The 24,326-nt window shown below is 44.5% G+C and overlaps 3 protein-coding genes across 4 annotated transcripts; 1 reads left to right on the top strand and 2 right to left on the bottom strand.

Moving 5' to 3' along the window:
- Positions 1 to 415: 415 nt before the first annotated feature.
- LOC118664299 (olfactory receptor 51D1) lies at positions 416 to 1,399 on the bottom strand. The gene has a single exon (XM_036324274.1). It carries the CDS (start codon positions 1,397 to 1,399, stop codon positions 416 to 418), a length of 984 nt encoding a protein of 327 aa, XP_036180167.1.
- Positions 1,400 to 9,666: 8,267 nt separating this feature from the next.
- TRIM68 (tripartite motif containing 68) lies at positions 9,667 to 20,369 on the top strand. 2 transcript variants are annotated; one of them, XM_036325194.1, is made up of 9 exons: positions 9,739 to 9,757; positions 10,805 to 10,872; positions 11,041 to 11,114; positions 12,301 to 12,783; positions 14,458 to 14,553; positions 15,282 to 15,539; positions 15,882 to 15,904; positions 16,415 to 16,515; positions 16,717 to 20,369. In XM_036325194.1, exons 4-9 carry the CDS (start codon positions 12,358 to 12,360, stop codon positions 17,265 to 17,267), a joined length of 1,455 nt encoding a protein of 484 aa, XP_036181087.1. In that variant the 5' UTR covers positions 9,739 to 9,757; positions 10,805 to 10,872; positions 11,041 to 11,114; positions 12,301 to 12,357; the 3' UTR covers positions 17,268 to 20,369. The 2 variants fall into 2 exon arrangements, with proteins under 2 accessions (XP_036181086.1, XP_036181087.1); XM_036325193.1 differs by lacking the exons at positions 10,805 to 10,872; positions 11,041 to 11,114 and having other exon boundaries at positions 9,667 to 9,757.
- A 1,962-nt stretch (positions 20,370 to 22,331) lies between these two features.
- Positions 22,332 to 23,355, bottom strand: LOC118664730 (olfactory receptor 52I2-like). The gene has a single exon (XM_036325195.1). It carries the CDS (start codon positions 23,304 to 23,306, stop codon positions 22,332 to 22,334), a length of 975 nt encoding a protein of 324 aa, XP_036181088.1. The 5' UTR covers positions 23,307 to 23,355.
- Positions 23,356 to 24,326: the final 971 nt, after the last annotated feature.

The following is a 24,326-nucleotide window of genomic DNA, read 5'->3' as shown; positions in this document are numbered from 1 at the left end:
TACTATCACCTTCCCCCATCCCACTTTGGGTTCAAAAAAGAAGCTTTATGACCAACACAGCTTTAATGACATGAGTTCATGGGAGTAATAATAATTAAAATCAGATATCAAAACTGGAATTATCCTGAGCTGTGGCATTTATAGCCTTATTGTGTAAAAACTGTATGTTTTCTAGTTGGAGGAGGGATATAAGGCAAGGCCACCAGAGCAGAGCCACTAAGGTAACCATTCTCCAGGATGGCTAGTTCAGACTGAGTCATAAGTTCTCATATATTGACACATTCCTAGAAACAGAATTCAAGGTCCATTTAGATAACTAAATGACAGCCCAATGGAATGGATGATCCAAACACCAAGACCATGAACAGGATCCTTGTCCTCCCATATTTGGTAGGAATATAGGACACTGGGAAGGTTAACCTGCTCGCCTGCCACCCTGTGAGAACATGTGGAGGACCCGTGAACGGATCTCCTTGGTCTTGGCTCCATAGACAATGGGGTTGACCACAGGTGGTAGTAGAAGATAGATATTAGCCATCATCACATGGAGCAGGGAGGTAGGGCCACCCAGCCTATGCACCACTGAGAGCCCAATGAGGGGTACATAGAAGACCAACACAGCACAGAGATGGGAGATGCAGGTGTTGAAAGCCTTGAGTGCAGCCCCCCGAGAAGACAGCTCCAACACAGCCCTCAGGATGAGGATGTAGGAGAAGCCAATGAGGAGGGAATCCACACCCATGACTGAGAGGATGATGAAGAGTCCGTACACTACATTGACCGTGGTGTCAGTACAGGACAGCTTCATAATATCTTGGTGCAAACAGAAGGAGTGTGTGACAGTATGTGCTCGGCAGTATGACAACCGCTTCAGGATGAAGGGCAGTGGGAAGAAGAATGCAAATCCCCTGGTCAGGGCAGCTAGTCCAATCTTGGCGACAGTAGGCCCTGTGAGCACAGAAGCATGGCGCAGTGGGTGGCAGATGGCTACAAAGCGATCAAAAGCCATAGCCAGCAGAACAGCTGACTCCATGGCTGACAGAGCATGGATAAGGAACATCTGGGCCAGACAAACATTGAATTCAATCTCCTGGATACCTGTCAGGAAGAGGCTGGCCATCTTGGGCATGGTGACAGAGGAGAGGACTAGGTCAATGGTGGAAAGCATGGCCAGGAAGAGGTACATGGGCTCATGCAGGCGCCTTTCTATGCGGATGATGAAGACAATGGCCAGGTTGCCCAGGGTGGCCAAAGCATACATAAAGCACAGTGGGAAAGCCAGCCAAAAGTGCGTGGTAGGTCCCAGGCCAGGGATGCCCACCAGCAGGAAGTATGCTGGGTGGACCACGGTTCCATTTGGAGTAGCCATGACAGGACCTAAGAGCTGAGGCTTTTGCATCCAAGTCCAACAACTATGAAAGTGAAAAAGAAACATTTTCAGTTAGTGGCTCAGCAGAGAGAAGGGACATAAGGGCAGGGCACTGAAGTACTGAAGTAACAAAGAGAAAGACTGAGTATTTCTAGTACACTAATTCTGAACTCCATCTTCCCTCTACTCTAATCCTCCTTGTGCATCCCTCCCTGGAGGTCCCATTAATCCAGTGTGTGATGACGCACTCGGAAAGCATATTCAACAGCTCTTCATTCCCAGAGCTGACCGGGGGCACTGCTCTTGGCCACTTCCCCAACAGAGTAGACTGGCTTGCACAGAACTCCTATGTACACTAACCCCAGCTCTTCCAGCGCATGTGGGGTTAGAGTTGGTTTGAATTTAGAGTTTGAGCTTCAGGCTGTAGTTACCTACTCTGATCTGATTTAGGGCAGGAATCAGGGATTGAGTCTGGGATTAGATTTTAAGAGACAACTTTTTATTTAGGCCTGAGCAGCATTTCTCAGACTTCCCTAATAGATTCATCTGACGCAGTTACTGAGAACTTACCCCCAGGTCCTACTCCAGAATTTCCAGGGGAGGGGTCCAGAAATCCAGTTAAAAAACAAAACAGCCCTGACTGGTTTGGCTCAGTGGAGAGAGCATCGGCCTGCGGACTAAAGGTCCCAGGTTCGATTCCCATCAAGGGCATATACCTTGGTTGCGGGCACATCCCCAGTAGGGGGTGTGCAGGAAGCAGCTGATCAATGTTTCTCATCGATGTTTCTAACTCTCTATCCCTCTCCCTTCCTTTCTGTAAAAAATCAATAAAATATATTTTTTAAAAAAACATTATGCCCTTCTCCCAAGCTGGTTTGTTTTTAATCTGAGAAGTCTGGGAAAAGCTAACCTGGAGTTCTCAGGGAGATGAGGGTGAAGAAAAACTGTTCTTTCTAGTCCCAAGAAAGAACAGACTCAAAAAAAAGAACAGACTGTTTCATCCGGATTTCTCAAGGCCCACATAACAGTCAGACCCAGATTCTGCTTGTCTGGGGTGTAACATGTAAACCAGGTGCACCTGAGACATGGAAAGAACATCAGTCCAGGTGGCTGGTGGTGCAATCTGGTGTCCACAGGCACACCTTTCTCCCTCCACTACTCTCCCTCGTGAACCCACAACATCCCAGGCTCAATTTCTTTTTAATGTGCAGCCAAGGTTGAGAACCACTGCTCTACACAGACCACTCTACTCTAAGCCTCTGTCCTGAGATCCAGACCCATATAACCTGCTTTCTCTTCATACTTCTACTTGATTGCCTATCCTCATACCCATCTTGCCCCAAAGAGAACCTTTTCTGAATGGTAACACTCTGTGACCCAAGTCATCTAGTCCCTTCTAGTCCCAGCTTGATTTCGCCACTCTTTCACCTCCAGGTGTGATTTTTTTTTTACCAATTAATCTATTACAGCCTTTTCCCTTATTTAACACACCCTCTCTCTCTCCCAAACTCATTATATCATCCACTCTGCTCTGATTATGAAAAGTGCTTCCTATCTCACCTTCCTGGCTTTAAACCCAGTCTGTGTCAATCCAGCTTTCACGCCACTATCACCTACACAGCAAACTTGCCATGTCAGGCTTCTAGTCAGCAAGTTACAGGTGACTCCCAAAGCCTTCAAGATAGAGTTGAAATCACCTGGTCTGCATTAAAGGCCATTTGCAGTGTGGCTCCAGCTTAACCTTCCAGCCATCAGTTTCCTTCTTCATTACCAATCACCACCACCACCACCACCACACTTATTTTTCCTGGGTAAATTAATTTCGCTTGCCTTGTTTCTTCAGTGAGGTGGGAGGCTGGAACTAGGGAGTTTGAAGTTCAGAAGAGGTCTCAGAGTGGTTTGAAGAAACTCCTCTTTGGGTAGGTCCCTGAACAAGGTCTGGAATTCAGGCCTCTGTGACCTGGGAGGAGTAGGAGCAGGCAGACTCTCCAACCAACCGGGCTGTCTCAGCAAAGGCCAGGCTTCCTCAGAAATGCCTCCTATCCTACAGTCTCTGTGGCAATCCTCACCTACCCTACCTGAGCTGAGCCTAACGCACTCACCTACAGTATCTCTGTCCAAAGCCACCGCCCATATATAGCTTTCTGGGACCCTAGGGAGTGTGAGAGATAATGAAGAGTGAATTACTCCAGGCTCCCTGGGAGCCACGCTCTGCTCAGGTGCCCCCGGAAAGCTGAGCCCTGAGTTCTACCCAAAGGGGCTGTGCTATGTTACCATTCTAAGGCCAGCTCAGGAGACTAGAGGCAAGGCAAGTGCCGTAGGTTGGACAGAAGAAGAGGAATGACCCGGAACTACTGGAATGGCAGTGTGGGCACACACTAGAAAACACACAGACAAGGATATTCTCACTCACGCTTAGAATGTACTGTCCAGGGGTATCCAGAGCTGTGCTCAGGCAGCTTCTCGCTTATTGATACTGCCCTCTAGTGGTAGTCTTGGGGAGTTGCAGCCCCTTAAGGTCCTAAGGAAGCAACTCATTCCACAGTACTATGCTGCCCCTTAGCTCTCCCTTCCACTCAAGACAACTCTTTCTTCCTTGAACCACTAATCGCCGGCTTCTGTTCTCCAGCGCTACACACACACACACACACACACACACACACACACACACGCACACGCACACACACACACACACGGTAATGTATGTAGGACTCAGACTTGTGTCCAAATCCAAGCCCAACCACTTACTAATGGCATGACTACTCCTAGCCTCAGTTTGAAGAGAAAAATAAAATACTAGCAACTCTCCATGAATGTTTGTGCTCATTATTATTATTCAAAGCAACTGGAAGAGCCACTGGCATAGGAGAAAATCCAATTGAGATAGTGCTACAACAGCCAGAGGAAGAAGATACATTGGAAGGAAGAGAGGGCAGCAGTGCAGAGGCTGCTGAGAGATCAGGCAGTTTATAGACTGAAAATAGAGAAGGTACTGGTTACCTTGGGATAAGTGTTGAGGTAAGCTGGTAGGAATAGAATCTTAAATGAAGTAGAGTGAGGAGTATGTTGGGAAGAAATGGAGAACATGGATGTAGATAACTTTTTAAATAATTTTGTACATGAAGAGAAGCAGTGAAATAAGCAATATGTGAAGAATTGATAGATTAAAGGAGAGTTTTAAAATGTGTATTTTGGAGCTAGAAGAGATTGAACACAAATGTCAACAAGATGGAGTTAGTTGAGAGGCTTTCTGTCCTTTACTTCTCACATTACTAGAAAGCACACCTGTGTCACTTGGAGTTCTTCAAGGCTATGACCGTGGTTGATCCTCTGTCTTTCCCTCTCTACATGGTAACCATGAGTGGAGTGGGAGCAATATCACCTGCTCCCATAGTTTTTATCTCCCAAACAATCCAGACCAACATCCTGAGCTCAAGGCATGGCAATGTCTATAGGACATCACCATTTAGGTGTCCCTAAGAGACCTCAAACTCAGCCCCTCCAACTAAACTCTGGTCCCAGTCTGTGCCCCCAGTGTGGGTTTTCTGTTCCTTGTCACAGAAATGATTCTGTTGCCCAAGCCAGAAATCTAGAAGCCATCTTTTCCTCCTTCTCCTTGTCTCTCTCTCTCACCTCCCCCTCCAAACACATCCAGTCAAGCACCAAGTCCTTTTCATACAGATGGCCAATAGACATATGAAAAGATTCTCAACATGGCTAATTGTTAGAAAAATGCAAATTAAAACCACAATGAGACATCACCTCACACCTGTCAAAATGGCTATCTTTAATAAATCAACAAACAACAAGTATTGGCGAGGATGCAGAAAAAAAGGGAACCCTTGTGCACTATTGGTGGAAATGCAGATTGATGCTGCCACCATGGAAAACAGTATGGAGGTTCCTCAAAAAGTTAAAAATGGGTTGCCTTATGACCCAACAATTCCACTGTAGGGATTTATCCGAAGAAACACTAATTTGAAAGACTATATGCACCCCTATATTTATCGCAGTGTTATTGACAATAGCCAAGATGTGGAAGCAGTCCAAATGCCCATCAACAGATGAGTGGATAAAAAAGCTGTGGTACATATGTAATGGAATATTACTCAGACATAAAAAAATGAAATCTTACCATTTGCAATAGCATGAATGGCCCTAAAAGGTATTATACCCAGTGGAATAAGTCAATTAGAGAAAAACAAATACCATATGATTTCACTTATGTGTGTAATCTCAAGAATAAAATAAATGAGCAAACAAAATTGAAGACACAGAGAGTAGGCCCAGTCCCCCAACAGTGAACTCCCCCTACCAGAGAGGAGGAGCCATTGAGGGACTGGGTGAAAGAGGTGAAGGGATTAAGTACAAATTGGTAATTATAAAATGGTCACAGGATGAAAAGTACAACATAGGGAAAAGAGTCAATAATATTTGAGTAAATATGTATGGTGTCAAGTGGGTGCTGGAATAATCCAAGGGGACACTTTGTAAAGTCTATAATTGTCTAACCACACTTGAAACCAATACAAAATGATATTGAAATTATACTGCAACTGAAAAATAATTTTAAAAAATCATCAAGTTGTCTTTGTTTTCCTCCTGGATAGCTCATGAATTTATTTTTCTCCATCTCCTTTGCCTTTACTCCAGTTCAAGCCAAAATAAGCTCTTGCCTAGATCATCAGAATAACTCGTTCACTGGCCAGCCTCCTTGAATATTTTTCCTACCGATTCACTCTCCACAGTGTGGCCAGTGCGACCTTCAAAGCACAAATCAGTCTGCAGTGTCTTCCCAGTGACATAGAATGAAAAGTTTTGGTAACAACATTAGGCATCATACTTCTTACCCCAGCTCATAAAGCCTCCATGAATCACCTCTGTGTACGTCTATATCCCATCACCAGCAAGCCTACCTCCCTTTTGCATACGGAGTCCGAGATGTACCAAAATTATCCTGTGGCAACAATGTGCCAAGCCTTCTCTCGCCTTTCAGCTTTCACATATTTTTACCCATCGGAAGGACATTAATTTTACTCCCTGTTCTAATACTTAGCCTTCAGGTGTCTGTTTAAACTTCCTTGCTTAAGGAGATCTTTCCTGACTCCTAATCTTGATGGAACCACTTTATTCTTTTCCTTTTGTTTAACTGAAAGCATTTAACATTATGAAATTGACTTTTTCATACCTCTGAGCAATCTTATCCCCCTTTTTGGTGGGGGGCGGGATGATGTGCATATTTAAAGGAGGAGGTTTATAGATTCCTTTTTAATTCACTCTTAATGCAGAAATTATTGGTCTTCTTGTTGATGTTCACTCATAACTCACATTTCTATTACTTCAATTGAGACATGTTTAATGGGAAGGTCCCCTTACATTTTTGGTAGCAACATCAAGCACCATGCCGGTTCCATTTTTAAATGGCTATTTTTCAAAGGAACTTTTCAAACAGTGTTTCACCTGTTAGAGTAATAAGAATACTGAGTAAGGTAGACCGTGGTATAGCTTTTAAAATAATACTCTATCCCTATATTTTGTTTCAATATTTTCACAAGGCAAGAATGCTCACTATCACTATCACTTCTATTCAACATGGTATTGAATATTCTAGCCACAGCTATCAGACAAGAAAAAGAAATAAAAGGCATTCATATTAGAAAGAAAGAAGTAAAACTTTATTTGCAGATGACATAATACTCTAGTATAGAAAACCCTAAAGAGTCCACCAAGAAACTATTAGAACTAATAAATGAATTCAGCAGGATACAGAATTAATATATGAAATCTGTTGTGTTCTATACATAAATAATGAATAATTAGGAGATATTAATAAAACAATTCCACTTACAATTGCATCAGAAACATAAATACTTAGGAATAAATTTAACCAAGAAAGTGAAAAAACTGTTCTCTGAAAACTGTAAGATATTGAAGAAAGAAATTAAAGAAGATACAAATAAATGGAAGAATATACCTTGCTCATGGGTTAGGAGGATTAATATTATTAAAATGTCCTTACTACCTAAAACAATACATAGATTCAATGCAACCCCTATTAAAATACCAATGGTACTCTCAGTATTAAAACATTTAATACTACAATTTATATGGAACCACAAAAGACCCCAAATAGCACAAAGAAATCTGGAGAAAGAACAAAGTGGAAGGTATCACACTCCCTGATGTCAAATTATACTTCAAAACTACAATAATCAAAACATATGGTACTAGAAGGAGACTTGACTTGGGATGGTGAACACACAATACAATCAATATACAGATGACATATCATAGAATTGTGTATCTGAAAACTATGTAATTTTATTAACCAATGTCACCCCAATAAATTCAATTAAAAAAACAGTATGGTATTGGCATAAAAACAAATACAATGTATATAGGTCAATGGTACAAAATAGAGAGCCCAAAATAAATCCTCACTTATATGGTCAATTAATCTATGAAAAAGGAGGCAAGACTATACAATGAAGTAGACAGTCTCTTCAGTAAATGATTACTAGAAAGATACATAGAAAAAATGAACTTGAACCACTTTCTTATGTCATATATAAAAATAACCTCAAAATGGATTAAATAATTAAATGTAATACCTGAAACCTTCAAAATCCTTCTATCTATAGGTTTCAGAATTCCTCTGCTGAATATTTTGACACAGATTAATTATCAAGGTCCCTTTTTACTATATTGTAGCCTTCCCAGATTTCATGAGAAGCACCTGGCCATTTTATCTTGTCAAGCCTTGAAACGGCTGGATTTTCTGCTTAGGGGGTAAAATTGGCCCTTTTTCCCTTTCCCCTTCCTTTTCTGCATGCTCTCCTTAGGGAGATTTTTAACCATTTGCTCTCAAGTGTCCTTGTCTGGGGAAAATAATGGCTTATTTATAAACTGGCTACAAATTGCCCATATTGTTCGGCCTTGTTTTAACTTTCCTGTCTCGGTTTCCCTATTCCACTTGCCCTGGAATTTTCTGAGCTCCTTACTGCCCTGTAACACAACCAATTTGATCCTGAGCTCTTTAGGAGCAGAGATTGTGTGCCTCAGTTGTAATCCCAGCATCCAGCACAAAGTGTTGCAAAAAGTTGGTGTTCAATAAATGTTTAAAGTGGCTTGTTTCAATGAATCCACTCCCTATTCTGTCATGGCAGCCATTTCTCCAGATTCAGGTGAAACGGAAGATCCAGCTCAAAACTCAGTTACCTCTTTTCTTCTTCTTTTTTTTCTTTCTTTCTTTTTTTTTTTTTTTTTCCTCCCCCATTTATTTCAGGAATTTTCTGGGCCTCACCCTTCAGAATTTCAACCATGTCCTGGGCCCTGACATTGGCCTGAGGACCCAAAGAGTTTAAATCCAAACGATGGAAATGAGCTTCACTTGGAGGATTTCCTTGTTATTTTCCATGTAGATTGGATGTGCCTTTATTTGCTTATTCAGTAAACACCTAAATATCAGGAAAAGGACGAGGTGCAGGAAGTCCAAAGAAAAATCCAATGCACTCCCTTTAGAAGCTGTTATGTCTGTATATAAGTCTGTGTCTGTTTGGGTGAGGGAGGGGTATCAGTTGTTTAATAAAACTTTATTTTAAATTTTTTTTAATGACAGTTTGTGCCCAGGGATCCATTTCACTTCACTCCACCAGCTCCCAGTATCCGCTTCTAACTTTAGGTGTGTGGCAGCAATCGCGATGAAAAAGTGCCTGCTAAAACAGGAGGGGGAGAGGGGGTACTATGAACCCAGGATCCGCCGCCTGGAGCCAGCAGAGGTCGCTCGTCTTGCTGCAAACGGCAGAGCCCCGCCATGTGCCCAGCCCTGCGCTAGATTGCGTCATTGAGCCAAGCATGGCTGACCTCACATGTTGGGGAGTTTAACACAGGAAACTGGCACATGAACAGCACTAGGCCTCGGCACCCGGAAGGAACTGGGGAGCCGCTGGTCAGCTAGGACTGAAGCGTGGCCCGTCAGTGCTTCCTGGGACCGGGAACCAACCGGGCCTCCGCTAACACCGAGCCTGGGCGCCCGCCTCCGAGAGCACCCCCTTCGATGCGTCCGGCGACAGCCTCCCCGGCCCTTTCCCAGCTCTAAGGGCTCTGAGCTGGGAAAGGGACCCAAAAACCGAGACAGCAGAGAAAAAACAGGCATGCCCAGAGGCGTCCCGAGGCCCGTCCCCTCCTCCGATTGGCTAGGGTTGTCCTGTCCCTGACTGTGATTGGCTGCTTCCACAAAGATGCGGCTGGACGAATTCCGGCGCCGGGCCCTTGCCCGCCGCTCATTGGCTTCGGCCTTGTGGGCGGGGCCTGAGGGCGGGCGACTGGCCGAAGAGCCGGCGAGAGGCCGAGGAGCCGGCGGCTGCGGGGACCGTCTGCCCGCGGGCGGTAAGTGCTGCGGTCCAGCCGCTTCTGACCTTGCGGACACGCGGCCGTGGGCAGCTCCACTTCCGGCGGTCGCCGCGGGGCGCTAGTCCGGTCTAAGGGGGAAGGTGGGGAGACAGCCGTGCCTCTTCTGAAGCCAGGGGTCCTGCCAGGTCTCCTCACTCTGCCGCTGCCCTGGGGCCCCGCCCCGCGCCCTGGGGTTTCCCACCCCCGCCCCTCTGCTCGAACCCGGAAGACCGCCGCCTCCACGCACCCCTCACCCCACTCAGGTCCCTCCTAGCAAAGCCTTTCCAAGCTCCGCCCCCTCCCTTCCAAGGTCTTCCCCAGACTGACTCCCCGCCCTGCCAAAGGCAATTTCGAAGCAATTAAATGTTTAATAAAGTTCTGTCGAAGTAATTTATGTATAACAAAGAAAACAGTGAAGCAGGCTTCACATCCTAAGAGCAATACCTCTAAATCCTTTTTACAGAGGCCACCGCTTTTAACTTTTTCATGCTTAAATCTTTTTATGGCCCTACTAAATGTAAGTAATATACTTACCCCGCATTTCTTGATTTATCATTTTGCTCTTTCTTTCCCTCACTTCCCTACTCTCTCCAGTTTTCCATTCTATTTTTTTTTTTTATTCTTCTGTTGATCTTGGTAGCTTTCAATCATAGATCTCAACCTGTGTTGTGGGAGCTCTGGGTGCCCCTCTTGTCTTAGATGAGGATGTTGACACTTTTCCCACTTCCAGCCTAGGATCAGCTGGACCTCAACAGTTGCATTTGATTCTTACGTATTAAAAAAATGTCGGAGGCATTGTTCTTAGCCTTGGGGATGTAGGCGTGAACAAAATTGATGATGTCACTATCCTCTTGAAACTTCTAGTGGGCAAGTAAGACAATAACCACATACATGTCCAATGATGTGAAGAACAGGATCATGGAGAAGTCATTTCACGCTGGGAGAACAGCAGGAACCCAAGTGGGGTGGAATGACCAGGAAAGTCTACAGGGGTCTGTCTGTAGGAAAGTGTGGAAGTTTTTCTCTCTGCTTGACTGGACACAGGTGCTGTTTCAAGGATGAAGAACAAGAGCTTCCTGGGTGCTGGGGAACCAGGATAGGCTCTTCAGTGGGTCAGTGATTTCATAAAACAGGTTTCAGGGTACTAGATCCCACAGTTTGGTAGTGTTGGGTGGGGGGGGGGGGAGCTGGAGACAGGGAGGCCATTGAGAAGGCTGGACCACCTGCTCGCCTTTAACGGAGAGTCCTGCAAAATCTACTTACTGCTTCATTACCTCCAGGAAGACTTACTGCCCTACTCGAAACCACAGTGATGTCTCTCTCTTGAACTTTTATCATACCTTCAAGTGTAGAGGTTAGTAATTTGCCCAATATAGAATGGTGGGGCCCAGGGCCAAACATCTATAAAATGAGAACAGTAGAATAACGGTTTCTCCTTAAGGTTGTGAAATAAACTAAGCTAGCCCACGTAAAATGCTCAGGATAGTGTAAGTGCTCAAGGAGTGCTTGCTGTTATGATTAATATATGCTCTCGATTTTCTAACAAATTATAAAAGCAGTTTGGGTTTAGGAACTATTTCCTATGTCTAGCTGGTTTATTGATTGGAGAAAAGTTTATTCAGTCATAACTGCATTTCAGGTCCTGTTTAGGTGCTGAGGATACAGCAGTGACTAAGACCAACATGGCTCTTCCATGTACAGACTCTAGCTACTACCACAGACCTGCAAAGTGAACGAGTAGATATTGCCAACCGTGCCAAGAACACGCCATTGGCTGTGTAGGTTACTTACCCATATGGGGCCCTGGCAAAAATCTCAGATTTCTTGCTGGGGTAGTGACTTCATCATATGGGTTTGATTAACATTAGATGACCTTTGTTTTTATCTGCCAAGGGGTGTTGTTGTATTTCTCCTTCTAACATCACTGAAGGCTGAGGAAAGTGTCAGCATCTCTATGAATGGTGTGGAGAAGGGAGCAGGGATTTACAGGGTGTGGGGCAAGGATTGCTAGTTCTCTTGTACTTTACACTTTAGTGTGCAACACAAGAAACCAGTTGAGCATGTAGGCAATGGGTTTCTGGCATAGCCTCTTTTTGCCCCTTAAAGTATCTAAGTATACATATAAACATACCCCAGAGTGAGACTAGGGATATTTCTGGCCTTATTTTAGGCACTGAAACATCCCATTTTTGTGACCTTATCCAAGTTCAAGAGGAATAATGCTGATTTGGAGAGCATGATTGAGGTGGGTCTCATGACCCCAGAAGAGGGTCAGAGATGACTGAATGAATGAAAAGTGAGAATTCCCCTCATTCGCTTGCTCCAGCATCCCCGGATGGCCCTCTGTGGTGTGAGTAATGTGGCCCGGTCAGAACTTCAGTTGGGAAGGCCAGTGCTTAATAAGCAGGGTCAATAAAGGACCGAGGAAGGATGGAAAGGAGGAACTTGTTTTTCTTCCACACATTAGTTTTCCCATTTATGGATCCCTTTGCTCCTCTGTTACATTTGCCTCTTACCTGTTTTTCTTTTCTTCTTCTCAGCCTTCAGTACCTCCACCTGGTTTTGTTCATGCTCCCAGGAGGGTGTGAAAAGGAGCCATGGATCCGGCAGCGCTGGTGGAAGCCGTCGTGGAAGAACTGGCCTGTCCCATCTGCATGGCCTACCTGAGGGAGCCCGTGAGCATTGACTGTGGCCACAGCTTCTGCCACAGCTGTCTCGCTGGACTCTGGGAGGTCCCAGGGGAATCCCAGAACTGGGGTTACACATGTCCCCTCTGCCGGACTCCTGTCCAACCAGGGAACTTGAGGCCTAATTGGCAGCTGGCGAACGTGGTAGAAAAAGTCTGTCTGCTAGGCCTGCACCCAGGAATGCGGCTGAAGGGTGATGTGTGTGAGCTCCATGGAGAACAGCTAAAGATGTTCTGCAAAGAGGATGGTCTGATCACATGTGAGACCTGCAGCCGGTCCTCTGAGCATGAGGCCCACAGCGTCGTGCCCATGGAGGATGTCGCCTGGGAGTACAAGGTGGGAGGCTGAGGCTAGCTTCTTCAGTCTCTTCCCTGCCCCTATGTCTAAATTAGGAACTTGACCAGTGGCCCCAGAGATAAAATGAGAACTGATTCCTTTGGTCCTCATGCCTACAGAGCCTTGGGACCTGATAGTGAGCCACAGCTCCTTGCATCAATGACCTCCTTTGACTTCCTTCCCTCCCACTTCCATGCCCCATCCCCAACCCCAAAATGGCTTAATGCCTAACCCAAAGATGCTTCCTTACTGAGAATTTGATGGAGACGCAGTCTGGTTTAGCTGGAGCTCTTGGTGCCTTGAGAATGAATCTGGTATGGGGTAGTCAAGGCTTCAGCTATCAGAACCTGCAAACTCCTAGCAATGCCGCAAATAGTCATTTGACATTGTGTGGGTCACTTTAACCCCCTCGTCTTATAGACAAAACTGAGGCTTAGAAATTTGAGATCATGATCATTGGTTTTGGAGCTGGAAGAGACTATGGCTGAGTCATTTAGGTTTGACTTGACGTTAAGTTAGTTAAAAGTTAGTTAAAGGAAGGTCAAAGGATACAACTCAGGTCTTGCTCTTGGACCAGTATTCTTTCTCTTCTTTCAAGCCTTTTTTTGGGGGGAGGGCCAGTGGGGGGACTGCAGGAGGAGTCATCTCTGACACACCTGCTATTCCTTTTTTTTAATCTACCTTCATCGACTTCTAGCTTCTTATACTTTCTTCAGTTGTCCATGTTGACATATCTTTACAGAATCATTATGCCAATGACTGATGGAATACTGGTCTTGATTTTCTTTCTGGAAGTTGAGATTAGAAGGTAAGAGTATAAGACAAATCCCCAGAATTAGCTGTTTTTCTATGTGAGAAGAATTTCTACAAAATTAAAAGTACTTACTTGCTCATTTTGTTTTGAGCGTATTAGAATAGAGAGACAGTATCACATAGGCATGGAGTTACACAGCAGTGTTAAGTCCCAGCCCAACCAGTTACTGGCTGAATAGCTTTGAGTATGTCTCTCTCTCTCTCAGCCTCAGTTTTCTTCTCTGTACAGCGGGGATAATACCAGTCTCAAGGGGTTGAGTACTGAATGAATATTTAGTACTAAGCGTATGTGTGGCGCTTGGTAACTTTTTAACAAAATGGTTAATATCATCATCAGAATACTTGATGCTTTTCAGTAGTAGTCTCTTGCATGAGTGTTCTAGGATAGTGCTCCTTACCTTTAATGAGCATTTGAACCACCCCAAATTCTTGCCAAAATTCAGATTCTAAGCCAGGAGGTCTGGGGTGGGGCTCGAGACTCTGCATTTCTAACAGGCTTCCAGGTGGTGCTGATGCTGTCGGCCCACTTGGACCGCACTTTGAATAGGAAGGTTTTAGGAGACCAGAGGGTAATGTGGAAGATAAGTACAAAGAGGCATGGATAGGAAGTCCAAGGAGGTCTTCTGGCAAGCTTGGAAACAGACGTTTTCAGTCACTCCGCAGAAACTTAGAGACTTATGGGAGTTGAAATTATTCTCAGAACGAGAGCTTCCTTGGATGTCATGAGGGCAGGATTCCATTCCCTCTTTGGCATCCCTTTGCTCCCAGCATTCCTTCTGGCTCATCACCTGAGGGACACTTGGTTCCCCATTACCTAGCAAGCCTCGTTATCAACCCGGCTGAGGTTTTTATCTCTTTCAGTGGAAACTCCACGAGGCTCTGGAACACCTGAGGAAAGAGCAAGAAGAGGCCTGGAAGCTGGAAGTTGGTGAGAGGAAACGAACTGCCACCTGGAAGGCAGGTTGCCGCCTGGGGAAGGAGTTTGGGTGGTTCTGGTGTTGTCCTGGAGCTGGCCCATGGTGACTTCCTCATCTCTCTGAAGCAGAATGTGGGGATTGAAGTCAGAGCCAGGGATCCTCATACCAGCTTCCTCCACAGGTTGTGCAGCCCTAGGCAGGCCATGTACTTCTCATTCCAGTTTCTTGATTGTGATGTAGGCATAACCTCTGGCCTAGTGCCCTCATCTGTCCTCATACACACCTCACATACACTGGAAAATCACCTCTGAAATAAACTTGAGGCCGTAACTACCCAACTATCAGAACGTTAGATCAACAGAAGGTAACACTGAACCAGTCAAAAACAACATATTGAACTGAGATAATACCAGTAAGAAGCAAAAGCATCTACCAGTGTAGTTGTTACACTGCCTTAGAGGCTCAAGTGTAATGCTCTGGTCATTATTTTGAAAATAGCATATACTGTTCTGAAAATAGGAAATCGTCTAGAGCACATAGTACCAAGATAATATCCTGGGCCCTACTGGAGTTGATAAGGATAGGTAATAGGGCCCCAGAAGCATTTGAGAACAGAAGATAAGAAAAATAGTAGCCTTCATCTTGGCCTCTACAATGCCAGGCATACAGTTGGTACCAAAACATTCCAGAGTGTGTGTGTGTGCGCGCACAGTCCCTGGTGACTCTTGCATGAACAATATCTGCTTTTTTCCGATCCTGGCTGTGCAGATACAGGTGGAAACCCGAAAACAGAGTATCGTGTGGGAGTTTGAGAAGTATCGGCAATTACTAAAGCACAAGCCACCGGGTCAGCAGCTGGAGGTAGAGGCAGCCTCAGCTCTCGCCAGCCTGGAGCGGGAGGAGAGGGAGACGAGACAGAAACTGGAGCTGAATCACGATGCACTCATCCAGCAGAGCCGGGTCCTGTGCCGGCTGATCGCAGAGCTGGAAGAGCGGTCTCAGAGGCCTGTCCGCTGGATGCTGCAGGTGAGTGCATCCATAGCCGTCCCCCAGCCCCAGCCCCGCACTTCTCCTGCCCCTGGCTGGTTGGATGACCTGACCCATTATAGGCAGGTAGGTGGGGCGGTGTTCAGGCAGCTCTGGCATCATACCAGTCCTCCTTTGGCCAGAGAGCTGAGAGTCAGCCAGTCCAGTTTAGCCTATCCTCCCCTCCCATAGGCTTCTGCCTTTCACCTCTGTACACCTTCTCTCCAGCCTTGCTCTGCGCCTCCCTTGCCCTTAGAGAAACCCCCTCCCAGCGCTCAGTGTCTGTCTGGTCCCTCCAAGGAACAGCAGATACTCACGCGCTGCACTTTTTTCTCCTTCTAGGGCATTCGGGAGGTCTTAAACAGGTACGTTCCCATCCTTGGAGCCCCCGGCAGACCCAGGGGGGCGAGGGGGGCCTGGCCAGAAGTGGGGAAGGAACAGGGACCCATGCGGTAGAGAACCAGGGGCTGCTCCATAATCCTCTCCCTCTTTCCTTGCATTGGCCAAAGCAGCTTTATTCACCTTTCTTTTTTCTTCTTTGTATTTAATCAGATTCATTTCAAGTGTTACCAATAAGAATCTCAGAAAAGTTATAAAATATGTGGTGTCAGATAGATCTCTCAAGGAGGAAAAAACGCTACAGGCGTGTCCATTAGTCTCTAAGCTCTGAGTGTGGCACACCTGTTCCTCTTCCCGTATCAGGTGAATGTTCTGTCTGTGCCACAAACCTTCCTCTCAGTCGAATAAGCATCACAGCTTTGCTTGTTGATGCTGGGGAATGGCACCTCCCTGCCAACCCCTCTTCCCTGTACTACAGGAGGTCCATGTGGCCGAGCTATGGCTCCTTGACCCAAGGCTTACCCCTCCTTTATTAGGAGCAAGTCTTGGAGCTTCCAGCGGCCAGAACCAGTCTCCCTGGAACTGAAGACAGATTGTCGGGTGCCGGGCCTGAGAGAGATCCTGAAGACGTATGCAGGTAATGAGTGCTGGCAGAGGTTGTGATGGGCAGTGGGAGGGGCCCGCCCAGAAAAATAAAACCATTCAGTGTTCTCTGGATGCCTCAACTAGCCCCACTCACACCCATCACTGAGAAACCCGGGGCTGTATTTATCAGAGAGACCTCGCCCATGGCCCCTCGCTCTGTTCCAGCATTGCCAACCAGGATCTTTTTCCCTAGCTGATGTGCGCCTTGATCCAGACACTGCTTATTCCCGCCTCATCGTGTCTGAAGACAGAAAGTGCGTGCACTATGGAGACACCAACCAGAAACTGCCCGACAATCCTGAGAGATTCTACCGCTATAACATCGTCCTGGGCAGCCAGTGCATCTCCTCAGGCCGGCACTACTGGGAGGTGGAGGTGGGAGACAGGTCTGAATGGGGCCTGGGAGTGTGTAAGGAAGATGTCGACCGGAAGGAGGTGGTCTATTTATCCCCCAACTATGGCTTCTGGGTGATAAGGCTGAGGAAGGGCAATGAGTACCGGGCAGGCACGGATGAATACCCCCTCCTGCCCTTGCCAGTCCCTCCCCGGCGGGTGGGTGTCTTCCTGGATTATGAGGCCCAGGACATCTCCTTCTACAACGTGACCGACAATGGCTCCCACATTTTCACTTTCCCCCACCACCCCTTTTCTGGGCGCCTCCTGCCCTACTTTAGTCCTTGCTACAGTATTGGTGCCAACAACACCGCCCCTCTGGCCATCTGCTCCCTGGACGGAGAGGACTGAGACCCACCGTCCAGCGTGAGGCCTCGGAATTTCACCTGGGCCCCAGGGGTCTTACAGGGCCCCGCCCCTGACAAGGGTTCCCTGAAACTGAGTTGAGCCTAGAATTTGGGATTCCTCTGCCTGGCCCCGTGGTCTGCTGCTCCTCAGCCTGCATCTCTCTCTAAACCACTCATGTGAAGGAGGTGAGGCTTAGGCTGCGTCACATGAGCATTGTCACATCCCTCAGCACGAGCTGGGCACACCACTGTCTCAGACACAGGGAGACTTGTGTCCTGGCCCTGCCCTTCTTTGAGTGACAGGATCAGAAAACTTGTGAGCCCTGTTTTTATTTTCACTTTATGGATGAGAAAACTGAGATGGCCTTAATAGAGCAAGTTATTTCTCGTAGAGCTGTTGAAAGAAGATTGTAGAGATTATAACGTATTTCTCACATTCGAATGAAACAAGATCGGCAAGACTTGCTTCTCAGGTCACGTGTCTGCATGTCATTCATTACATTTGGGTCTGAAACTTCCCACCCGATTGAAAGATTTTTCAGCCTCTGGAAAAATGGGTGGAGTGGCTGTATACTCTCCTACCTCACAGGGTTGTTGTGAGGATCTCAGATCCATCCCATACTTGTGTTCCTTTCTCAGGGACAGAGGAAGGCAAGTTGAGAATATTGCCCATGTTACCTTCCTATCACATTCTCGGCCAGCATCTGACAGCAGGGCCTCTGTCTCAGGGCCTCTCCTCACAGTCCAGAGCCCTTTAGACAGAACGTGGCCCTACCAGGGCAAACTCTGGGCTATTGTAATATACTGTGTATCTGTTGTACGTTTGTCTTGTTTGGATTAGAATTGGGACTGTGACCGCAGGATAGAGACGAGATAATTTAAAATGAAAAACAAAATGCCCAGGAAAAAGACTCACTTGCCCACAAGCTAGTTGAGCTAAAGTTTAGATCTTTTTGTGTCACAAAGGGAGTCTGAATCGTTCTGGTAACTACATAACATTCTCCCTGCCTTTGTCTTCTCTAAATCTGTGGCAGAAGGAGAAATGGGAGGCAGTGTGAGGGAAAGAGTAGGACTAGGCACAGAAAGCCAGTTTGGGAGCAGTATATATAGTGAAGGGGAACTTAAGACTGTGTGTCTGTGCTATTGACACATGAGTGATTGCTGTGTGTGGCAAAAGTAACTCACTGCAGGCCTTAAGAGTGTGATGTGGGAAGGTTGGGTCTAGAAATGAACTGCAAGACTAGCATGAAGAGTTCATGGCTTTGCCTATTGCGAGGGGCTACAACATATACATCACATATCGTCACCATGACTTAAGACACAACTTCTGATGTACTTTAGACGTGAAGGTAGTGATGTTGGGGTAGGAATGAGCAGCAAAGAAGATACTAGGTGGTGTATGGACAGAGGCAAAGTTACTCCTGTAATAAATAATAGCAAAAACTGTCTTTCTACTTTAATTGTTGTTAATAAAAGAAAGAGGTAAAAAAGTCCAAAATGGAGAAATAAACTCATTCTGCCCACCACGCTTCCAAGTCACTTCTTAAGCATCAGCAGAAGGGGAATGGACTAGTAAGCCACCCGACCTGGTCTTGGCAAAGTGCTGAGCTGACCTGAAGTTGAGGGGCTCTGTGTCTTTTTGTGGGGGAGACTCAAAGTGGTCCAGAAGGGGAAGCGGCAGGTAGACAAGTAGCCATGTGGAGGGTAGTGTGCCTGGGGAATTGTTTATAGACTTGAGAAATAGATCTGTAGGAAGTGCTTCCCATTAGATGTCCATAGACACTTAGCAAAAGAGGCTAGGGAAAAGTCAGTATTGTTCTTTTACTGTTTTATTGGGACAATCCTTGGAAGGGTCAGAGAAAAGTTGATCAATTCAATCAAACCTAGAATGAACTAAGGAGTGGGATGGCTTAATTTGTTATGTACTATTTGGGGGCTTTGGGTTTTTGTTTTTGTTTTTTTCATTTATAAGCCGATTTTGGAGCTATGATTGCTTGTTAGAAGAATTACAGGTTAAATGATGTCACGCCGTTTATTTCATATTTTCTGATTGTTAAGACCAGGCAAGAAGATTGGAGTTTTTAAGCATATGAAAACCCCTTTCTTTAGGGTATTTATGTGCACTTATCTTCCAAGAACCCCATGAAGACAAGACCTTATTTGTCTGATTCACCATTGTACCCTCCATCTAGCAGTGTGTGTGTGTGTGTGTGTGTGTGTGTGTGTGTGTGTGTGTGTGTGTGTTGATAAACAAGTGAGGGAACTTTCAATCTTATTCCTAGAATCAAAGCAAAAATAAGCTCCCCTTGCCTCACAGGGGCATGAAAGACCAGATGATATTTAGTTTTAATCTTATTCAAAAACTAATTTGATGAATAATTATAAAAGTGTTCTGGAAGGGGAAGAGGCAGATAGCCATGTGGAGGGTAGAGTGCCTGCATATCCCCTGAAAATGTCTACCCTGGCACCTCCAATTTGATGTGATAATTCACCACAAGGCAGGGTTCAGGCATGAGATTTGCCTATTTTTGTTTTACTGACAGAAACCAAGGGGTGCAGTGCCTGAGCTTTGAAGGGAAAGGCTGCTAAAAGGGTGAAGTGCTTGAGTTCTGCAAAAGGAAGAGACAGAGGGCAAATCGGGTTTACAACTCACAGGAAATTTAGTCTACCTTTTTTCAAGCAGGATTGGTTGTACTGTCTTAAAAGCAAACATTGAGAGTCTGCTGTGAATCACAGGCACCAGTTAAATGAGCACACACTGCTTCATGTGATAGGGTAGGAGTTGTAACTGAATGTATTGGGGAAAGCACAGGATTTTCTGTTGGGGGAATAGCCATTGAAGGGAACCAGTCCACTTTGGAAAGGATATAGTTCAATAAAGAGTTGAGTGCCAACAGTGGATCCCAGTTTTAGGGAATACTAACGTGAATGAAACAAAGCTGTTGGGTAGGCTTCTAAAGGAAATGCTGTGAAGACATTTCTGGTTTGGGTGCAAGCTAGACTGTGCCTTTGTTGCTTTCTATCAAATACAGTCAATTCTTTGGTTTGCTTATGAAGAAAGAATAGTGTGACTTTTCAAAATAGAAATCTTATCAAATATGCTTAACCACCTCATCTTGATTTGTTTTTATATTACGGGGTTGCAAGAGGAGGAGAATTTCTTTTTACTACTCTGGGAGCTCAATGCCTTATCAGATTGTTAAAATATATTTTATTGATTTTTTTTTTAACAGAGAGGAAGGGAGAGGGATAGAGAGTTAGAAACATTGATGAGAGAGAAACATCGATCAGCTGCCTCCTGCACACCCCCTACTGGGGATGTGCCCACAACCGAGGTGCATGCCCTTGACTGGAATCGAACCTGGAAACTTTCAGTCTGCAGGCCGACGCTCTATCCACTGAGCCAAACCGGTTAGGGCCATTATCAGATTTTTAGAGGCTGATTTCTGCTCCACTGGTATTCAGAAACAGAATATATCCTAGTAGACAGACAAGTCCGATGTTAGCAAAAGGTGTGTATATAGCATGTCTTTTTGGAAGAATTATCACATGAATGATAATTATAAGACTGCAGTTCTAATAGTACCTAAAATTATTGAGTTAGAAATCTATTGTGTAGTCGTAGCCAGCTGGTTCAGTTGGTTAGAGCATCATCCAATACACCAAGATTGTAGGTTCCATCCCCAGATAGGATACATACAAGATACAAGAAAAAAACCATGAATGCATAGATAAGTAGAACAACAAAACAATGTTTCTCTCTCCCTCCCTCTGTCTCTAAATTCAAATAATTTTTTTAAAAGAGATCTATTGGGTATATATTTTAAATATGTACAACATGTTAATCTTATGTGCTATCCTTTATTTTAATACCCTCTATAAATTATCATTGGTTCTTCCATCAGTAGAAAGGAGATATAATATTCAGATACAATTGTTATCAACACTATTAGGAAATTATCTTTTATTAAGATTTTCAAATGTATCAGAGTTAAATATATGTACTCCTACATATGAAACTTTTTTTTTAGTTTATACTGATTATTCACTTTAAGACTTTCTGAAAAGGTAAAATATAAAAACAACTACCTGGTGAGCTGGAGAAGAGTAGTGACATTTCAGCTTCATTATTAATATTGCTATTGTTTTCTATTAACCTTTTCATCCCAGAGCACACCTCCTGAGAGGTGTTCAAAAGAAGAAAGACCTTTTATATTTGATTCCTCTCCTTTGTGTCTACAGTTAAGTTACTAGGAAGAAAGTGAAAAATGTCCAAAAGAGAACTCACATTGCCTTGGCCTCTGTTGCTTAAAAATAAAAAGCTTATGATTATGTTAAGCTGGCTCCAACTAGCTTAACAATGAGGATATAGTAAAATGATATAGCAGGATCTTACAGAACTTAATTATAAAGGTATATTCAAGTATCCAAAATAAATTGAAACCAGAGACTCAGTTTCTTCATCCCATCTTATAGATCTGCTGCTTCTGCTATGGAATACATTTCTCTTTCCAAGTTCATGTGTTAGAAAAATGGCCACCATCAGTGATCCCAAATTTACATCTGAGATAAACTGGAATCCATTTTTATTGGAGAAGGACTCTAGACCAGGGGTGAGCACATGGCCCAAGTTGAATGGATTTATCAATGGGCCAGAAGACAGAGTCATATATTAATAGCTGCTTCCATATAATCACATGAGGAAATGAACAATTCCGGTCAAATTAGCCAGGTGTGGGGAGAACAAACGGCTTCTCTTGCAGAGGTACTGGTAGGATATTAAGTTGGAAATATGGGTCAGAAGCTAAGGAAAGAAAAACCCCAAATCTATTTTTCTGCCCAAATTTGTCTCTAATTCAGATACCAGTTGATTGAAACCATTAAACATATTGTCAAAAAATTAACCATTTTATTCACATTCTTGCTAGAAATTGAAAAGTTACACTAGGATATTCTTTACAGTTTCATCTTAAAACTCCTATGGCACCAGATGAGCCAAACCATCTCCTCAGATCTCTAAGACATATTTGAAGTAGGCTAGAATGCTCAAGACCTGAATAGACTGTGTTCATGAACTCAGATTGCAGTGGTTGAAGAGACAATGCATCAGCAAACGCCATATTTGCTCCCGTATTTGTTTGGTCCTCAGACCATAGATAATGGGGTTTAAAGCAGGTGGGATGACCACATATAAGTCAGCTAGCAGCACTTGGGTGTGCAAAGGCACTATGTCCTGCCCTAGCCAGGCCACATAGATGGATGCCATCCCAGGTAGGTAGTACAGAGCCATAACCACCACGTGGGAGCCACACGTGCTTAATGCTTTCACCTGAGCATTCTTTGAGGAGAGATTGAAGACTGCCTGGAGAATCAGGGTATAAGAAGCAGCAATGAAGGCCACATCGGAGCCCACGATAATGGAAGAACCAATTAGACTATAAAGGCTACTGGACGTGGTGTCTGTGCATGCTAACTTGGCCACAGCCATGTGCTCACAGTAGGAATGGAGAACCATGTTGGAGCCACAGAAAGGTAGATGACTCACCATATAACTTAATGGAGTCATGAATATGACAGCTCTGATGGTGATGGTCATACTCATTCCCAGCATCACTTGAGGCGTGAGAATACTCTTGTAGTGTAGAGGCTTACAGATGGCTACATAGCGGTCAAAAGCCATGACCAGCAGCAGCCCTGTCTCTATAGCTGTGGTTACGTGGATAAAATACATCTGAGTGAAACAATCATTGAAGCTGATGGAGCTGCCTCCTGAGGAGAAGATGCTCACCATCTTGGGCACCACAGAGGATGCCATAACAATGTCCACAGCAGCCAGAACACAGAGGAAGCAGAACATGGGCTCTTGTAGAGTGGAATCCATCCAGATTATGGTCAAGATGAGGGTGTTTCCTAACAGGGCTATGATATACATGGCACTCATCGAGATAGCCAGCCAAAGATGTGAAGATTGCAAACCTGGGATTCCCACAAGGAAGAAGGTGGCAGGGGTTTCCGTTGTGTGGTTGTAGGTTGTCCCCAGCATCACAGATGAGACTGTTTTCCTGTTAATGCATAAAATGATATAAGAAAAGGATGCAGTACTCTGAGATTTACTCCCAGCTGTGGTGTTAAGAAAGCCTGGTGGTATTGTCAGCTCAGAACTAGAAAACTTACATCTGACAAAGTTATCTTGCCCCATCTCCCATCCACCTCATTATTCTTTGCCTCATTATTCATCATTCAAAGATTGACTGATGAGTTACCTCCTTTGGAAGTCTCTTCAGCTCTGCTTCCTCCGCCATTCCATGTCAAAGCTAAATTATGTACCTTCTGAGCTTTCATGGAATCTCACAGGGACCTCTGAGGGACCTAAATTAACAATTCCAATGCTCTACTCTTGACTTTATTGTATTCAATCATATGTGCCTTGGTCATGGACTTATACCAAGTTTGTGATACATGGCTGTGGTGTGCAAGTCCATTAAAAGAAGATATGTCTACTCGTTATAGCAAACAGATGAATGAATGAGAAATCAGAAGAGTTTTTTATCTTTGTGTGTTCAGTTCCTAATATTTAATATTTTTGAATGAAACAATGAACTTCCTGATATTGAACATGTCATATTTTGTATCCCCAGTATAGTGCTATACAAAAGATGAATGAAACATCCTTCTGGTTAAAAAAATGAATTGGTGAATTCATGAAAATCATCAAGATCATTAGAAAACAACATAATTTTTCATAGGAGATAATAAACTGTCTGGAAATATTTATAATCCTTACCTTTTCTTTACTTCAGCCTGGATTTCCTCGTTGAGCTAGGTTCATTTAATAGATTAAATAACTACAAATAAAACTTTAGGGCTCCTTTATAGATGACCCCACAATAGGTTTTTATGATTCTTCAATATAAATAACTTCGTGATTTATAAGCTACAAAGACATTCCAAATTACAATAAAGCTTTATTATTTAGAATTTTGGGGATATGATTGCAAACCATGGTCTTTATTGAACCAGACAAACCACCACTAACAACAACAAAGCCTAAACGTAAGAGATG

This window comes from Myotis myotis, unplaced genomic scaffold (assembly GCF_014108235.1).
Source record: "Myotis myotis isolate mMyoMyo1 unplaced genomic scaffold, mMyoMyo1.p scaffold_m19_p_10, whole genome shotgun sequence".
Taxonomy (NCBI): domain Eukaryota; kingdom Metazoa; phylum Chordata; class Mammalia; order Chiroptera; family Vespertilionidae; genus Myotis; species Myotis myotis.
This window is presented reverse-complemented; position numbering and strand designations above follow the sequence as displayed.